The sequence below is a fragment of the Pristis pectinata genome, chromosome 19 (assembly GCF_009764475.1).
Source record: "Pristis pectinata isolate sPriPec2 chromosome 19, sPriPec2.1.pri, whole genome shotgun sequence".
NCBI classification, from domain to species: Eukaryota; Metazoa; Chordata; class Chondrichthyes; order Rhinopristiformes; family Pristidae; genus Pristis; species Pristis pectinata.
The window spans coordinates 23,297,944-23,317,090 of record NC_067423.1 but is presented as its reverse complement, the minus strand read 5'-3'; the positions used below and the strand labels follow the sequence as shown (position 1 = coordinate 23,317,090).

Here is a 19,147-nt window from a genome sequence, read left to right as displayed (position 1 = left end):
TTTATCCCTCAGCTAATATTACTGGTCATTGCTGTTTGAAGGAGTTCATTTTGTGCTGATTGGCTGCTGTGTTTTATATGTTCCAACAATGATTGCACTTGAAATACTACTTTGTTGCCTCTAAAGCACTTTGGGATATCTGGAGGATTTTAGAGGAGCTATATAGATAGAATGGGTTGGCAGAATCAAGGGTTTGATTCTTCATACATGCCTCATTCCTCACACGGTGGGATTGATTGGCTAAATCTGCAACTTTTCACAACCAAGTGTGGATCTGCTTCCCACTGCATGTTCATTGTGTTTACTCTATCATTAGGGCATTGACTTGCCAGTTGAAGGAAATATATATCTGCTTTTCCAAGGTTGAAATTTATGCATAATCTTTGTTAATGGGTGATATTTTCAATTCTTGAGCAACATAAGATACCTTGTGTGGCAGCTTTTGTTTTCCTAATCTTCTCAGAGGCCAAGCATATAGAAGGGTTTTGTTTGAAATAGCAAGGGGTATAATTTGGGTTTTTCCCCATTCTCAAATTGCTCATTAGTTGCCAAAATCCCAGTGAAAGCAATTATGTTTGAAAGGAGAGCCTTAGGTGGAGATGCATCCTGCCATATGATCTTTGTCTCATTATAATTAATACTAATTGATTAAGTAGATTAGTAATATTTTGGATTTGTGTTTCTGATCAAAGTACAGCCAGTCCCTGGGTTATGCGAGGATTCCATTTCTGAGAACTGTCCGTAAGCTGGTTTTTCCATAAGTCAGGAGCAAACAATTTCCCTCAGTCAAGATAAAACTCATTGCCTGAAATGGTTGATCCTCCTCTTCCTTATGTACTACTTCATTTTCTCTCAGAACTACATGGCACTGTCATCTGTTTTCTAACAAAATATGCGTAAATACGGATTTCCATAAGTCAGGTCTTCTGTAACCCGGGGAACCCTTGTACCACCAACAGAGTAAATGGCTTGACTGGATATTCCATCTCTTGAAATATCATACAAATAATGCAGTAAGCATAATAAGGCTGTACTGTATATTTTACAATAACTGAATATTTTCTTAAAAAGTACATCCTCATACACTATAACACAGTTGGCTTTCAAAACAGAGATTCACTTCAAGCTTTAAAAAATATTCTAATATTTTTGCCTTTTGTGGTTTATTTTCAATACAGTTCACAATTCATTGTTTACTAGGATACAGTTAACCCTGTTCTTTCAGGAACACAACAGTAAGTTTGAGAACTAGTATCAAAAGCATCAAACGAGTGTACAACATTATGAGTTTTGTATTGTTACAGATGAAATACTGGCTGGTGTAGAGTACAGATGGTAATGAAATCACTGGAAAATTACAATAAATAACTAAAAGTATGCTTTCATGTATTTGAAAGAGAATGGGCTAGATCTTACAGTAAAAGTAACAGTCTGTGTACACAGCACTCCACATTAATAACCTGTTAATCAGACAGTAATATCTGACAAATGCAAATACCCAGTAAAATGTATAAATCAGGAAGTTGCTGCCTGAGATACTTTGCGTGTGAGTGTTATCTTGCCATTGTAAAACATGGAGCTGTATTTACCTGACATACAGGAATTAAATGTTGGCGCTTATTCAGTCCAGTACCAGTAAACTTTTAATGGTTTGAGGAGTCTTAATTATTGCCAAACAACTACTGTGCCTGGAAGTTAATGTTAAAAAGATTCTCATTCCTTTGGATTTAAAAATAAATTGCTTCATTCTTTTTGTCTCTCTTTCAATCCAATCTCTTTATAATGCTTCTTGCAAATACTTTGATATTGTACTAAAAATTCAAATGGGCACCTCCAAGTTTAGAATAAATACTGTTCATGAACAATTCTGTATCCTGACTGGTTGCACAGTTGCTTGCTCTGTATACACAGGAATCAGATGCACTATGGAAAGAACCATTCCCCTTTCAGTTGACTTCAAGGAACTTTTATGCAAAACTCATAGAAAGTCAATGGGAATGTGCGAGTCTATTGAACATCGTACAATGTGTTTTTACTGTCAATTTCACTGTGACCTGAAAGATAGTTAAGTAAATGGAATTGATTGAAAATTATTAACTAGAAATGCTGAAAACAAACTAATGGAAACGTGGATAAAGTCTAGTTAGTACTGAGTGGCGTCATCAAGAAATTCCTTGAGTCAGTTCATCATTGCGCTTTGTGGAGGGATTTGAAAATGTAATCTCTGATAGTGACTTCTAATTAGTGTTCCAGTGTTGTTATAATGAAATTCTAAACAATTCAGATTTCAATAACATTTTCTTGTTATAATTTAAAAACTCAACAAAATGTTAACAATAGTTTTATATTATCATACCAGTGGTACCTGCAGAATCCTGATGCAAGATGTGAAACAGCATAGAATTAGAGTATGCAAGAGACTGAAATAATGCAGATGGGGCAGTCTATCTCCTGCTACAAACTACAACTCATATTTATACAGCAACATAGTAAAGTATTCCAAAGCTTTTCACAGCGTAATTGGACAAATATGTCAATCATGCTACTGTGTAAATACACCATTTGGTATCTTTGCAAATGAGGCTTAGGAAACTATGCTGAAAATATGCTACAAATAACCTATTATTACTATAGGGTCACAACACCATGTTCTGACCTATCTTATTCCCAATGAATCTGTAGTTCAAAACAGTGAGGATGATATTCAAACCTGTTAAGGTTGGTGGAAAGTTTGGTATAAAGACAAGATTACCTTTGCAGGCTCTTTTTCTAAGTTAACTTTATCTAACAGGAGAAAATCTAATATATAATTTAAGAATGTTATAACTCTGAAGGTGCCGTTGGAGAAATGTTGATACAATGTTAGTTTGACCTCGAAAGAAACAAAGTTACTCTGTTTGAACTGGCGGCCATAGGCATAGAATTACAGTACTGTACATATTTTTTCAATATTCTAAAAACAACACATCTAAAATTAATGTTTTCACAGCTCCCTGCTGCACAAATATATACTTTGCCTGATTTGCTCTGTCGTTATGATTCCAGAGCTACACTGAAGTTTCTTTAGACTCTGGCACTACCGTTGATGCCTTAAAGTTAACCACTTCTTCATATGTATGACCTAGACAGAAAAGAAATTGATTTATTGCAATAACTCGTATTTTACAAATTTTCTTTATATCATATTTCCTATCGTTCTTTTACAATTTGTTCCCTTCAAAGAAGTCAGACTGTCTCACTTTCTCTCTGAAGAATTGACTTTACATAGGATTCACTCATTTTCAAGGCATCATCATAACCAGTGCCCATGTGTTTGACAGGGACCAAATGCAGATGAGGTTGAGTAGCAGCCAGTGATAGACCTCTGGAGTTAATAGAGTGTGTGTGTGTGTGTCTGTCGGTGAGGGGGGGGGGCGGTTGGGGGGAGAAGAGAAACCCTGAATGGAACCAAGAGCAGGGCAATAAAGGAGAAACACTGGTAAATGGTAAAGAGGTTACACATGACAACGATTGCAGTGAGATCAGGAAAGATGGGACTTGATTATTTTTCGTTTTTTCTTTCCCAATTTTCAGGACATGTGGAAACTCTTGTCGATCTTCTGCCCTCTCCAGGATACCAAGGTCAGTTATAAATGATCAACTGCAGTTTGAACTGAAATCATACCTCCAAAACTGGATGCTGCTGGAACTACCAGGTGAACCAGCAGCTCAGTTGGGAAGAGATAAATTATTTTGTCAGCTGTGGAGCCTCTATTCAGAGTGGAACCACAATGGTAACCTAGATTCATATCTAAGAATCTTATATGAACTTGGTGCACTTTTAAAAAAAAGTCCAACAAGGAAATCAGAGAAGCTGCCACAATTGTAAATATGACAGGGAGCTACTGGTAGTAAACCCATCTCAGGGGAGATCCAGATAGAAATTCAACTGGGGAATGCAAGATATACCAAAATAAAACCCAAGAAAAAGTTATCATTGTTTTTATGTTGAAAAATTCCTGTCCACTTATTATTTAATTGGGAGACTGTGGTTTCTTTACCAATGAAAGCATTCACCTAGAAGATAATTGCTGGAAAGGGGGAATCAAACACTTCCTGTTTTTGAAATAAAGCTTTAGGATCAAACAATGCTGGGTTCCACAGATGAAAGTAACGGCCTCTTGGTTCTACACCAGCTATACGATTTAACCCAAATATTCCATGAATTCCACACTGGTTAAAGTTTTTCACTTTTCCGTTTTGACTCTCTAAGGATGACACATTTACATCATGTTGTGAGGAGTTTGTTTTGTAATCCTTGGCTGATTAAGAACTGTGTTGAGACTGACCAACCTCTTGTTATTCAGAAGCAATATTACTGCCATACAGGAGACAACTTTGAGACAAATTTAAAAGTCAATCAGCTGGAAAGTAAACAGTGTTCATTAGCATAGCATGAGCTGGCCAGAACATCCGATCTACATTTAGTAAGGGGTAGCTTTGCAACTTCCTGCATTACCAGACTCTTTTGCTTTCAGATAATGTCTCTGGATTTATGTTTCCTTAAAACAAAAATCTCATTCCCTGCTTATTTTTATGTCGCAGCCCCATTTTAAAAGTTTTTTGATCTCCAAAGAGCCAGCTCCAATGCTGTGAAATCAACTGAGAAGAATGTGGTAAAAGAACCCTGATAGAGCTCTGAATACAGAGAAAAAAAATCAAGAGGAAGAGAAGAAATGTGAAGGATAGAGGTAAATTCAAATTGATCGAAAAGGGTTAACCTGGAGAGAATGTGGAGGCAATGTTGGCAATCGAAGAGTGAAGCTGAAGTGAAGGAGCAGGAGATTGAAAACAGGACCTTTTGCAGATTCACTGCTTTCAGTACATTTAGAGGGGTGCAGGAAGTTGAGTGCCTTTTGGTGAATTTGTGGACCAATGGATTGGGTATTTTGTGTGAATTTTTTTCCTTTAAGATAAGTTGTCGTAGACAAACCTTAACTATCGGCATACTGGAGGAAGTGAGGTAGTGAGTGAGTACACCATGCTCACGCGTGGATCCTTACTGTCCCAGCTGCTCTTTAAATAGAATGTACAGTGCAAACAATCCACTTCTCACACTGTCTCTGCAGATGATTATGCCCCACACATTTTTACTGCCTCCTTACTCATTAACACTCCATTCCTTTCCTCCTCATGTTTAGTTAGTTTCTCCTTAAATGCATCTGTGTTTTCACTTTAGCTATGCCCTATGATAGCAAGTTTTATATCCTTCCAACTCTCTGGTTAATGAACATTTCCTGAATTTCCTACTGGATTTATGAGTGACAGTCTTATATTTGTTGTTCCTAGTTCTGATATTTCTTGCAGGTAGAAACATCTTCTCACTTTCTATCCTAACAAATCCCTTCATAATTTTAATTCAGCCCTCAGTTCTCTCTTTCCTGAAAGTTGTATTCTCTCACTTTATGCTTTTAAACCTTTTCTTGCATCTTTTCTATTCCTCGATATTGTTTTATGGGATGGAGTCCAGAACTGCCCTCAATGCAGACTAATTAACCAAAATTCTAAACATCTGATTACTACATCTGTATTTCAATATAACCGCGCCCCTCCTCCCTCCTGCAGAAGTGAACCAACATACTTATTTGCATTCTGGGCTATTAACCAGTTTTTTAAAACTGATTTTTCTCACAATTGCACTAACAGTGGAATCCAATCACAGCTCAAACAAAATTTGCCTTAAATACAGAGGCGTATGAATATCAATACACTTCAGTTATGAAGTTTGCAAAAAATAAATGCTTAGAAATTTACCTCCGGTCGTATGCAATAAAAGCATTGTATTGACTACGCATTCTGTTTTGCTTCTGAAATTTGATTCCATTAATTTCATTGGAAACTAATTTTGGAAGCAGAGTAAAACATACAGTTAATTTCATATAGTTTGTTTACTGCTTTTGAACAGTTTCTAGGCAAAGATGCGGGAAAGGGCAAAAAAAAACAGAGGGAAAGACTGAAATATTTTGTATCTGTAGCTTGAGAATGTGTGTGGTCAGGACATGTCTAGGAATGCCAGCTGCAAAGCATTGAATCAAATTGTTTGTTCCACCCCATTCTTGATTCTGGTCCCAAAGGATCAAAGGGGAGATGAGGAAAAATATTTTCAACCAGTGGGTGGTGAGATCTGGAACTCACTGCCTGAAAGGGTATTAGTGATAGAAACCCAAATCCTGCACATGCAGTTGGAGAGCCACAGACTTGGTGCTGAAATATGGATTAGGATGGGGAGCTTTCATTTTGTCTGGCATGAATATGATGGACAGAATGGTTTTCTTCCATGTTGTCAATAATGAAACTTGTCAGATCCCCACCAGAGATGGGCAACATGTGAGTTCTTCTCAGTGTCTTCACAACCTGGGGGATTTAAAAAAAATTGAATGTGTTCTTACATTTCCATTCTTCAATGGTGAGGTCTACGTTATCAAAACTATTGTCATACACTTTTGCCACAGTCTCTTCCTCAGGATCTCGGTACTGCTCAAAGTATGGGTGAGCCAAAGCCTCAGCAGCAGTCACCCGCTTTTCGGCATCGAGCACAAGCATCTTTTCCAAAAGGTTGACAGCTGTTTACAGAAAAAAATAAAATCAACAACATATTATAAGACAAAGAGAATTCTGAACTTTGTGGAACCTTATGCATTAATAAACTGGTATTGTACTATGCAATGTGAAACTTCAATGTAGAAAAATGCATCCAGTTGTTCCACGGAGGTGTAAGGAAGAACATACCTAGATTAGATACTCAGGGTCACAGGAAACAGGAAGGATGCTTCTGCTGTCAGAATCACACATTCACCTCACATAGGACACACATTAAATATAACAGAGCACCAGTGTAAATCATCAGTTAGTTGTTAAGAGAAACATGCATAATTATAAGTTAGCAGTTATTGATCTTAACTCTGATTTCACATTAACTCTCTCACTTCCACCAGCAAGCAATGGTCCATCCTAATCTGCTGGTGTGAGGTGTGACTGGATAGGGAACTCACGAATGTGATCAGCAACAGAATGATTGTTGGGGCACATTCACCAGCAAGTCTCATCTGCACATTGCCTTGGTCACTCACTGTCTTGGAGGTAGTCAGGTAACCACTGAGGAACTTAGGGCAGTTTGGTGCTGTGGGATTGTGGCAGGAGGACCAATATTGTAAGAATTTCATCTCCTCTCTGGCCCTTTAGTCAGAGCAACTGTGGAATTCAGTGACTGATTCATCTGTTTGTGATCACATACCTGATTTATGCATGTTTACTTCAGGCTTTAATCCTACTTACATGACAATTCTTACAGCAACACAGACCAATAAAAATACAAAGTACATGTTTGCACCCCTTATTATATTTGGTTTAAAGATATAAACAAAGCAATTTATCCTGGACACCAATCTTTAGTGTCTAAAGAAACAGAAGAGGCTTTAAACAGAGGCTTCGATGTCTAAATGCCCAGTTACCTAGAGTGCAAATTCAAAACTTAGCTGAATCCCATTTCACTGATAGAGCAACAAAAAAAAATTGTTATCATCTGCTCAACATTTTGATCACAAGTTGAAAAAATTTGCTTGGAAATTAGATCACACATATTTTGTGCATTACATGGTTCAGTTTCAATGAAAAATCATACAGAAAGGAAAATCATGGACGATGTGAGTTCCACAAAGACTGCAATTTCCTTACTGGAAATTACACCAGAGACACTAATAAACGAGAGGCCAAACACACACAGTGGTGACCAAAGCCTTGTAATAGCACTTGCTTACTACTCCCAAGATTTTCACTGATGCACACACGGGCAGAAGCATGGACGCACAGCACTCACAACATGTGTTCAATTGTTTCTTGAAGACTGTGGTATCCAGCACTAGTAAACCTACCTTGGGTAAGTTTTCCTTTAAGTAAAACACTTAACCACTTTTCCCTTGGGTCCCCCATGTTCTCTGCCTGTCTCCTACTTGGGACTTGTGGCTTGACTCCCTATAGTCACTGAACATGATCCTTTTCTAGTGACCACCAATCCTCAGCAACTGGCCCCTTGGCTATCACCATCTGCTCTCCACATGCCCTCCCAAGCCCCCCCCCCCCTTACATTGGTCCCTTGCAGCTTCCACTCAATGTTACTGTACAGATGGGCAGATGATCCTCAACTTGACAAATACTTGAATTGCCAAGACATAGAAGGCTATGGATCACTTGAAAGTAAATGGGATATGTAGATAGATATGATGGGTGGCATGTACACAGTGGGCTGAAGGGCCAGTTTCTGCACTCTGCAACTCTATGACTCCATCTCCCCAGTCCGCCTCTCCCTCATGATCCTTACCTGCCTCCACACTTTACCCAGCAATAAGCATGGGAAAAGATTTTCACCATGTAAGACCTGCTTGGTGATATTTTGGGCATCTTCAACCCTTCAGTTTTCCTTTGGGCAGCCCAGTCGAGAGAACACACACTAGTCCTCACTGAGGGGTCAGCAGTGGAAAGGGTGAGCAGCTTCAAGTTCCTGGGCATCAACAACTCAGTGGATCTCTCTTGGGCCCAACACATTAATACAATCACAAAGAAGGCACACCGGCGGTTCTGCTTCATTAGGAGTTTGAGGAGATTTGGTATATCACCAAAGACTCTTGCAAATTTCTGCAGATGTACAGTACAGAGCATTGTGAATGGTTGCATCACTGCCTGTTATGGACGCTCCAATGTGCAGGATTGAAAGAGGCTTCAGAGAGTTGTAGACTTAGCCAGCTCCATCACGGATACAACCCTCCCCACCATCAAGGACATCCTCAAGAAGGCGGCATCCACCATTAAGGACTCTCATCACCTGCAACACACCCTCTTCTCATTACTAACATCGGGGAGGAGCCTGAAGACCCACACTCAACGTTTCAGGAACAGCTTCTTCCCCTCCGCCATCAGATTTCTGAATGGTCCATGAACCCATGAACACTACCTCATTATTCCTCTTTTGCACTATTTATTTATTTTTGTAACCTATAATAATTTTTATGTCTTTATGTCTTGCACTGTACTGCTGCCACAAAACAACAAATTTCATGACATATGTCAGTGATAATAAACCTGATTCTGATTCAATTAAAAATTTGCTGCTCCAATGCACAATGCTCATTAATGTGCTTCAACAGATGCTACTTAATTACCAGGCAACTGACTTATGAAAAGTGTTTCTTACCCACTTGATTTACATTTCCAAACAGGGCTTTAAGGTCTTTTTTTGGGATCCTTGGTAAGCTTTTGATGTAATTTTTAGCCTGCAGAGCACAAGAATATAACATTATCATTGTTTAGTTCAACACACTGAATTTATTGGTAGTATATAAGCATTTAATTGTTACAAAGGACTCCCAAAACATTTAGCTTTCATTAATATGGAATGTTACAAGATCTAAATGAATATTTTCAGTCAGTTTTTTAATTTGAATTAACCCAGAGTAATTTTATAATTGGATAAATATCTGGAATGGGCAGTTTGCTTCTGAGGAAAGGTTGGACAGGCTTGGCTTTAGTTTAGAAAAGTGAGAGGGGACTTGATTGAAACATACAAGATCCTAAGGCATCTTGACAGGTTAGATGAGGAGAGGATGTTTCCTTTTCTGTGAGAGTCTAGAACTGGGGCTTACTGTTTAAAAATAAGGGGTCACCCATTTATGACAGAAATTAGGTAATTTTTTTTCAGTGGGTCATGTCTTTGGAACTCTTTTCCTCAAAGAACAGTAGAAATAGAGTCTTTGAACAATTCTGGGGCAGAGATAGATTCTTGATAAACAAAGGGTGAAAGGTTACTGCTGGCATATGGGAATGCAGAGCTGAAGATACAGTCACATCAGACATGACATAAGTAAATGTGGTGCAAACTTGAGGAGCTGAGTGGCCTACTGCTGCTCCTGCTTTGTATGTTACTATGTTCATTTGTTCCTATGTTATTTCTAGATTTGCCAATTCCATGGCTGAACTTCCATCTTCCACCCCTTTTTACATTGTACATACCTGTTTTGACATCTTGAAAATTGGCAAGATCACTAGGATTTCAATACTTACGGCTCCTGAACTGGTGGAATCACTCCACTAAGAGATACATAATCAAAATTTACCATGGTATGCAGTCCCTAAAAATAAAGCTATGATTCAAATCTGTTCAATTCTGAAAAGTAGTGGGGATTTATTAGTTTTCAGGTTCATGAAGCTGTCTTAAAACTACTTTTGCAGTCTCTGCTTCACTGATGCAAAATCCCAAAATGCACAGGAAGCTGGCCTACACAGAAAGTCCTGTATTTTAAAGTCAACAAACATGGTGGTGTGGACTACCCTCGGTCAATTAAAAGGAATGTTTGGTGTCCAGCAGTCTTGATATCATTAAGCTGGCTAAGCTACCAATAATATTGCAGAAACCCAAAACAATATCTATTATCTCAAACATTATAAAGAGAACAAAAAAAAATTGGAGCATATACACAAGATTAAGTTAGAAGCTAAAATATAGAAAGGCAATCTTTTTAAATTTATATGTATTTTAAAATTAAAATGCATTATTTATCAAGAAATTACAACACATGTTCAGGGAATTCAGATTTTAGGACCAAATAGTATGGCGTCAATACTCATTTAAACCTCATGCAACAAAGTTTTCAAATATTTTACAGTGAAAATAGTTTGTAAATATTTTAAGTACACTGATTGCCCTTGATTATACAGAAGGTGGCTGCAAAACAATACACCTTGAGTAGGAAATCACTCACTGGCAGCAATGTCCACATTTAATATATTGCAACAACCCAGGATGACCAAGATGTTCCTAATGTCAGAAAATGTAGTAGCCAGTCTGACTGCAGTAATTTCTGACTGTAGCTAAATGATTAATAATAGTTGGGCATCTGAAGAAAGCTTCAAATTGTGTTTTGGGTCTTTCACATCCACCTTAGAGGTGCTACTTAAGGTCTCTATCCCGAAAACCTTGCCACACTTCCTCAACTGTTCACTGAGGTGGTAGACTGGGCTATAGGCTCAAATCCTGCAGTAGAACTTTTGTTCTTCTGATTTTGTGTGGTACCATTGAGACAAACATAGACTAAACTGTCAGTGTTGTTCTACAGGTCAAAAAACATCAGAAAGTTAATAATTCAGACTATTAAATATGCCTTTTCATCTCATTTCAAGTATCAACCCTGGTGTTTGGAGAAATAGTCGTCTGAAACTAAGCTTATCTGAACTGTGTTCTGTTCAGTACCACATTACTTTGGAATAGTGTTCACATTCAAAATATAAACCATAAAGCAAGTACTCCTTCAACAGCAAGTCTATTGATGTTGCCATTTTTAAAAATGTAAAAATATTTTTAAAATACATTTAAGAATATCAGTTTTTGGACTGGTTCAGGTTCATTTAAAATAATGGGTTGTGCACTAACCCATCTGTGGCTGTAGCAAGAAAACTATTTAAGCTAATTAGCAAGCTCAGGCAAAAAGCATCATGACCTAAAGCATCTGAAGAGAAAAACCCCAATTAACTCATAATTAAATGTGTAATTGGATATCAAACAGCCCTCTAAAATGATCCAGTGCCACATTTTACTGATTTCTGAGATAGCTAGAAGACATGTACCAGTTATTAAAGTAGCAGAATGTATAGAAAAATGTGCAAGTATCTATTAATTAATTAGAATTTGGCATACTGGATCTACCTCATACAATCCCTTTTTTTATCATTTTAAATAAGGCTGTAGCTTTGATCCAGTTGCAGACTTAAGAGCCTGAATGGCCTGGTCTAGTTCCAATGATATCTGTGTTTACAACTGTTCCCTCTTTTGTCATTTCCATGACTATTAGGACACTTATAAATCAATGCCAGTTTCTTTTGGACTGGATAATGGGCTGGGTAGCAAAAGACCCTGGAAGAAATAGTTCACTGTGGCAACATGCTAAAAATACTCAAGAGGGTGTTAGTCTAAAACTAACATTAAATTTGTCATTTTTGTAGGTTTTAAATGTTCTGCTTACATCTTGACTTTGCAGCTTCTGAACAAAGTCTTGGGTCGGTGTACCTGTTATTTTCATGATTTCTGTTAGTTGATCTAGGTCTATAAAGTATGAGTTAAGAAACATGTGTAATGAACCACTTAGGAGCCACCTGTCGAACAAATATGATGTGCAGTTCCAGTAAATGGGTTTTGTGACCCTCTCTGATTCTGGTGAGTACCAGATATCCGTTTAAACTTCAGGGTCTTGGGTCATAGAAGACCCAGGCCTTGTGGCTGCTACCCATTCTAGTCCCATGGCTGGGCTAAAGTTTAGCAGCTGCGCAGCTCCCAATGCACTGCAGGTGCTGCTGCAGCCACTCTTCCATTTGGCGCAGTAGATGGTGAGTGGAGACTAGGCTGCAGAACTGTCCCAAAGGCTTCTGATGGCTTATGCTGCGAGAAGGTTTTTTCACTGTTTCTAAATGCCTCTGATAATTAGAGACATTTGGAAACAGTTAAAAACAAATGGAAAATGTAAAGTTATCTTTAAAAATGTATGAACCTGCAGTGAAAGGTACTTTCGGGAAATGAAAGGTAAGCGAAAGATACACTTAAATTTAGCTTTTAAATGAAGGTTGGCAGCTGATTCGAATGAATGGGGCAGTGCTGCAACTTACAGATACATGTAGCTTGAAGTGCTTTCCAGTCAAGTTTACTGGAATGAGAGACCAGTCAGAGCTTGCTGATACTGACAGGGGTGGAGTCCAGCCTTAAGGCAAATGCTTACAATTAAATTGAGTTTACAATTATGATGCTATCGAGGTAGGCAACACTGTTGGTCACATATAGACTTGATTTTCTTAAGTGGTTTCATAAAACACAAGTTAGCGATCATTATTAACTTCAGGCTCTAAACTCTAATAATCTCTTTTTCCCCAAGAAATATTTAGTCACTTATTAGTAATTAGCAGGGAGAGCGCCTCTCATAGTTGCAAAGGATACGATCGATGCCTTTAAAAAGAGGTCGGGTTGTAATCATCTCTGCCATGATGCAGCCAACAGACCAGATATCCACTGCAAAAAATATGTACATTGTAAATCTGACATAAACAATCAACAATGTGTAATTCTGGAAATACAGTATGGCAAAATGATTAATAAGCTTAGTAAGTACACAAGGGCTCAACACACAGATCTACCTATTGACAGTTGTCATATGCCGATCTCACACTACATGCCTGCGCTGACAGGGAGAGACTGGTTGCTTGGTGACAAGGTCAATCCATGCACTTGTCTCATAATTCCTCTCCGGACCACCAGAGCCACAACCCTCCTGCTGGATTATTCTGCTCACACAATGGCTAAGCTGCTTTTAGAGTTTGATTAGTGCTCGCAACTCACCTATTGTGTGCAGTGAGTCTTGACCAAGGCCCAGGCCCAGTAGCAGTGCCTTCAGAAGGGTGCAGCACACAACCTTCTCAATGGGTAAAATAAGCCATAGAATTCCTTTACATCAGTCAGATGGAATGTATGAAATTTCAGGTCTGCACACGTTCAAGGTACCAGAGAGTTACCACCAGTTTTGTCTCCACAAAATCCCCCACGTCCATCGGCATGGTAAGTAAACCCACATTAGTGTCCCTCTCCCAGGCCAACATCCCCAGCCCTAGTTACATTTCTTTGGCTAAAATATGTCAGGGGAAGAGACTAACAGGTTGAGAGAGGAAAAGATTCAAGGATGGTCTTAAAATCTCCTTGAAAAAATGCAAGATCCCACTGACTCCTGTAAATTCTCAGCCCATGCTTGCCCAGTGTAAATGCTGAAGGAGCACACCATCTCACAAACTACCACTTCCCATCCCGTCAGACACCTCTTGCACCATCTTTAGTATCTGGGGGGTCCCACATTGGCCTTATCAGTCACCCCAAAATCTGGAGTGCCTACAAGCCATCCGGGATGCTCAATAACAATAAGTTGAAATTACCTGTTTGAGTATAATGCATCCAGTTAAGTATAACCTCTGGGGCACGGTACCATCTGGTAACCACATAGCCAGTCATTTCCTGATCAGCATGTCTTGCCAACCCAAAGTCCAGAATCTACAATGCAAAGTGATGAGCTTTGAGCATACCACAAGTTAAACATATCCCTCTCTTTGTCATGAACAGTTTTTGCATCGAATTCACAAGCAGTTGCTGAATGCAGATAAATGAGTAATGAACAAATAGTGCTTTCCTGTTCTTTTACCATTTCACCCTTCCATTAACAGTGCCCTCACACTAGAACCCGGTTGTGATGCTGTCCTTTGACTTTTTTCTGACCCGATAATTATAGTAATAAATCTGGATTTGCCGATTCAGTGGATAGTGAAGCAATGGAAAAAACATTTCTTGAAAGAAGTTGTCCCATTTTGCTTTGCCTTGAAGTTAAACCCAGCATTCCATAGATGGAGCATGAACACAAAGTTATATCTATTTTTACTGATGCCAATTGCAAATCAATTTTCACAAAGTCAGGTTTACAGAGAAGGTGAATAGCAAGAAATGATTTAATCAGAGCATGATAAGAATACAGATTCAGTAAAATATCAGGAAACAAAAGCATGAAAGACATGACCTATGGAAAAAAGAGTCTGAAATTGTGTTAGCTGACAGCATGCTGTATTAACGTTCTGTCTGTTACTTATTAAAGGTATCAATTAATTTAAAATACATTAGCTGGCTTCTTTGACAAAGGATGAGACAAGAGAGTCTCAACTGAATACACTAAAATGCTTCTTACTAATTCATCTCCAGAGTGATTCGTGTCAGCTTACACACCCGGACCACTTGATTGTAACAGTATTATGCAAAGTATGTCAATGGCAATGATTAAGGACTGTCACCATCCGGGATATGCCCTCTTCTGTTACTACCATCAGGGAGGAGGCACAGGAGCCTGAAGATTCACTCTCAACGATTCAGAAACAGTTTCTTCCCCTCTGCCATCAGATTTCTGAACAGTCCATGAACACTACGTCATTGTTCCTTTCTTTTGCACTATTTATTTATTGCGTAATTTATAGTTTTTTATGTCTTTGCACTGTACTGCTGCCACAAAACAACAAATTTCACATAATATAAGACAGTGATAATAAACCTGATTCTGATTCTGATTCTGATTCTGAGCTTTCAAAATGTGGTTGGGCAGCAATAGGAAACTCCTGTATAATCTTTACCGCTGTAAATGTCCCAAAGCACTCCACAAGTATGTTATCACATAAGGAAACATGAGGGCAAGTGAGCGAAAGCTCAAAAACAAAGTTTTTAAATGATAGCCAAAAGGTAATAAGGCAAAAAGGTTTAGGGAAGGAGTTCCAAACTTTGGGATATGACCATTGATGGTGTAGTGATTAAAGTTAACATGCCAGATGCCAGATTTGGAAAAGCACAGATTTAAGAAATAGAAGTAGGAGCAAGCTGTACAGTTTCTCTAGCCTGCTCTGCCATTCAATAGGATCACAGATGATCCTGTACCTCAAGTCCCTTATCTCTGTTTCCTTCTATGTCCTTGCGTCCAAAATTTATCAATGTCAGCCTTGAGTGACTAACAATTCACAGGTATCTGGGTTCAGAAATTCAAACTTGCACAACCCTCTGGATGATAACCTTTCTCTCAACTCAGTCCTGCTCCATTGACCCAATATTCTGAGACTAAACTAAACTAAACTCTCCAACTAGACATAGCAGCTTCTCAGCATCGACCCCATCTTGGATGTTTCGACATCACCTCAATGTTCTAAATTCCAGAGAGTGTAAACTATGCTAGTTAATTTTTTTCATAGACAGCCAGGTCCTTCTGAACCACAATCCCTTTCAGTCTCTCACCGTCCCACCAGCTTTGTCGATTTAAATCAAATATCAAGCTTACCTTTAACTCGCAGTCCTCATTGATTGCCAAATTCCCAGGCTTAAGATCCTAACAACAGAATAATCATAGACACTTAAGTTAATCCAGGGATACAGACCTTTCCTGGAATGTAGATTTTAATGTCTGTACCTCTATAGGCAGTGCATTCTTCTCTTAGTCATGGAGATGATGGCTCAAACTCCAGAGTGAGATCCCAGTTCAGTAGAGGCAGGGTGTTTCACTATGGGAGGTGCTGCCTATTGTGTGAGATGCAAAAGCAAAACCCAGTTTGGTCTCCCAAGTGGGCATCAAAAATCCCATAGCATTATTTCCAAGATAACAGGTGAAATATACCTGAGGCTTGGCCAATACTTATTCCTCAATCAACAATGCAAAGACAGAGTATGTGTTTTGTGAGAGCTGGTTGGCTGCCCCAATCCCTTCATCAGAACAGTGTCCACAATTAATTGGCTTGGGTCATGCTGATGTTGTGGAGAATCTCTAGAAATACAGATCACCTTAATGACCTCTTTTATGCTACAGTGTTGTTGAAGTAACGCTTACTTTGGGCACCATATCAAAACATGGCAGTGTGCAGGAATTTTGCAGTGAGGTCCAGATTAAAGATCTGGATCAGTTCTAAGGGCCACTCCAGTGTATTTTTCTATAACTATACAGAACCAGAAGCTGACATTTTGAGTCAAGTATTTTACAACAAAACTGCTGTAGACTATTAACTGCCTGGTTTCTGTTCAGATTGTTATCAAACAACGTTTCAAATGGTTTCATTATTTTATATGCAGGAAATGATGACTGGTGCTTTCATGTGTTTGGCAACATAAATTGCTGGTAACTATTTTTAAAGCCTTTCGCAGTCCTAAAAACCCACAGCCTGAGTTTTTAATTTAACCAGCATCTCACCTCTGATTTTAAAAATATAAGAATATAACTTGACAAATTAGATAATGGTTGAATTATTAAAACAAACAAATATACCAGTTTGCACTATAAAAAGACAAATTACAATACAAACTGTATCTATAATGCAGTTTGTGACATCCTCCTACAGGGCTCCTTCGTGATCAAATAACAGCAGTTAACTTCAGTGCGATTGGTATCAATATACCTAATAACCTGTGAACCATCGTAGGATCCTTGCAGCGTTCTGGTTGGCTCATTTGATTATACCCTGCCTCACCTCACCAACATCTACTCCACACTACCTTGCTCATTGGCAAGCACTCCACCCAAGCTTGGTTTGGGGACATCCTGGTCACTTTCAGCAGCCTCGTACTTCCCTGGCTCAGGAGATCAAGCCCCTGGTGCCTAATTCGCTAAGGCAAATAACAGTGTTCAGCTGGGAATGTTGAGCAGAAATTAATATACATCAGTGGCTCACGTCTGTAGTGGATCCCCTGGGTGAGACAGTCAAGGGATGCCTGGACTCCAAAAGGAGTTTAAAGTTAAGGCACAAAGTGTTTTACGTTTAATTAAAAGACACGATGAAGTTGGGTGTGATTTTAACTGAGAATCCCTGCAGTTCACTTTACCCCTGACACACGGGTTATGGGGTATGGTAGTTCCAATCTCATCCATCACATGTGACCAATAAAATGCTCAGAACATATTGCCACCAAGACCTAATCACTAGCATGTTTTCTCACAGCCCATGTCATGACCAGAGGACAATGATATTATCTGCTTACCACCCACTGTTAATTGTTATTCCAGCACCAAATTGAGTCTTGTTGCTTTAGACAAATGGCCCCAGTGTGCCACAAACCAACAGTACAACAGCATACTCAGCAACATAGCAACTTCCAGGCAGTAAGACAGTAGCTGATTGGCTGTTCTGTCTAACAAAAAATAGGAGCTTTGGATCCTTATGCAGCTCACAACCATTTCACCCTTGTTGTCACATTGAAGACTCTGTGGCATGCCTTAAAAAGGACAACTTTGGTAGGTGGGTTGTATATTTTGGAGTATGGCTGTATACTAAGTGAGGTGGTGCTGCTGCCTCTGAAGCCCCCTTGAAGGTTGCCTCCCTAAGCACCTCTGGATGCAATATCACTGCTGGTAACAGCTACAAAAAATCTAGCAAATGTCAACATTGCTGACAATGAGTGAAATTTCACTCCAATCATAGTCCCTGGGCTGTGTTAGCCTGTCTCATCCAGATTAAAACAAATCACTCTTCTGTTAAGAAAACCAAGTCTTAAGTAGCAACTTGTTTCTTCAAAGCAAATTGGGTTGTATTACAATCCCTCCAAGTTAAGTCATCGCCTCTGTATTCTAACTTGGCAATGAGCCGCAGTGTGAAAGTCACTACTAAATTTACTAATTTACTAAAATTATCTTTGGATACCTTACTTTATCTATATTTTATATATTTTGTGGAAAGAATTTACACATTAGCTCAGCTAACAGAGTGCAGCTCCATGGCTCCTGTACATAGAACATAGAGCACTACAACACAGTACAGGCCCTTTGGCCCACAATGTTGTGCCAACATTTTATCCTGTTCTAAGACCTATCTAACCCTTCCCTCCCACATAGCCCCCTATTTTTCTATCATTCATGTGTCTATCTAAGAGTCTCTTAAATGTCCCTAATGTATCTGCCCCAGCAACCTCTGCCGGCAGTGCGTTCCACGCACCCACCACTCTCTGTGTAAAAATCTTACCCCTGACATCCCCCTTATACCTTCCTCCAATCACCTTAAAATTATGTTCCCTCATGTTAGCCGTTGTCGCACTGGGACATTTTTGTGATATGGGCCTTCCTTAGTGCTTGACTCAGTAAATGATAAATTTTCCCAGCAACTCCTTAAGGCTCCAGTGGTACTTTGGAGAACCTGATAGCTTTGCACTTTATGCTCAAATATTGTAATGTTTAAGATGTTTTACTTAGCTGCAATCCAACTCATCAGATTTGTAGCAGTGGTCTGGTTTGTGTATTTCCAAAACATGATACCCAGATAACTTTTGCTACTTGCTGTAATGTCCAAGGGCAATACAACTACAATCAATGAACCCATTCTGTTATATCAGAACATAAAATAAGACAGAGGATGGCTTACCCTGTGGATGATCCCTGCAGAGTGGATGTACTGTTAAAAAGACAAAATGTGTTTTAAAATAATGAAAAGAAACATCCATCAGGTCCCAGTTAGAAATTCTTCTTTTCAGAAGTAAGTCATTAGTAGTTACTAAAACTGACTCAGTTACCTTACTTTACCTAGATTTTATATA

At 38.9% G+C, this 19,147-nt stretch overlaps 1 protein-coding gene across 1 annotated transcript in view; it reads right to left on the bottom strand.

The window, feature by feature from the left end:
- Positions 1-1,136: 1,136 nt before the first annotated feature.
- mapk12a (mitogen-activated protein kinase 12a) overlaps positions 1,137-19,147 on the bottom strand; it is a 44,462-nt gene continuing 26,451 nt past the window's right edge. Inside the window, exons 5-12 of the mRNA XM_052033647.1 lie at positions 18,976-19,005; positions 15,918-15,965; positions 13,993-14,107; positions 13,010-13,081; positions 12,048-12,127; positions 9,227-9,305; positions 6,429-6,602; positions 1,137-3,121 (exon numbers count right to left, since the gene is read on the bottom strand). Coding sequence (XP_051889607.1) covers positions 3,048-3,121; positions 6,429-6,602; positions 9,227-9,305; positions 12,048-12,127; positions 13,010-13,081; positions 13,993-14,107; positions 15,918-15,965; positions 18,976-19,005 — 672 coding nt within the window. The 3' untranslated portion in view covers positions 1,137-3,047. The remainder of the gene's footprint in view (positions 3,122-6,428; positions 6,603-9,226; positions 9,306-12,047; positions 12,128-13,009; positions 13,082-13,992; positions 14,108-15,917; positions 15,966-18,975; positions 19,006-19,147) is intronic.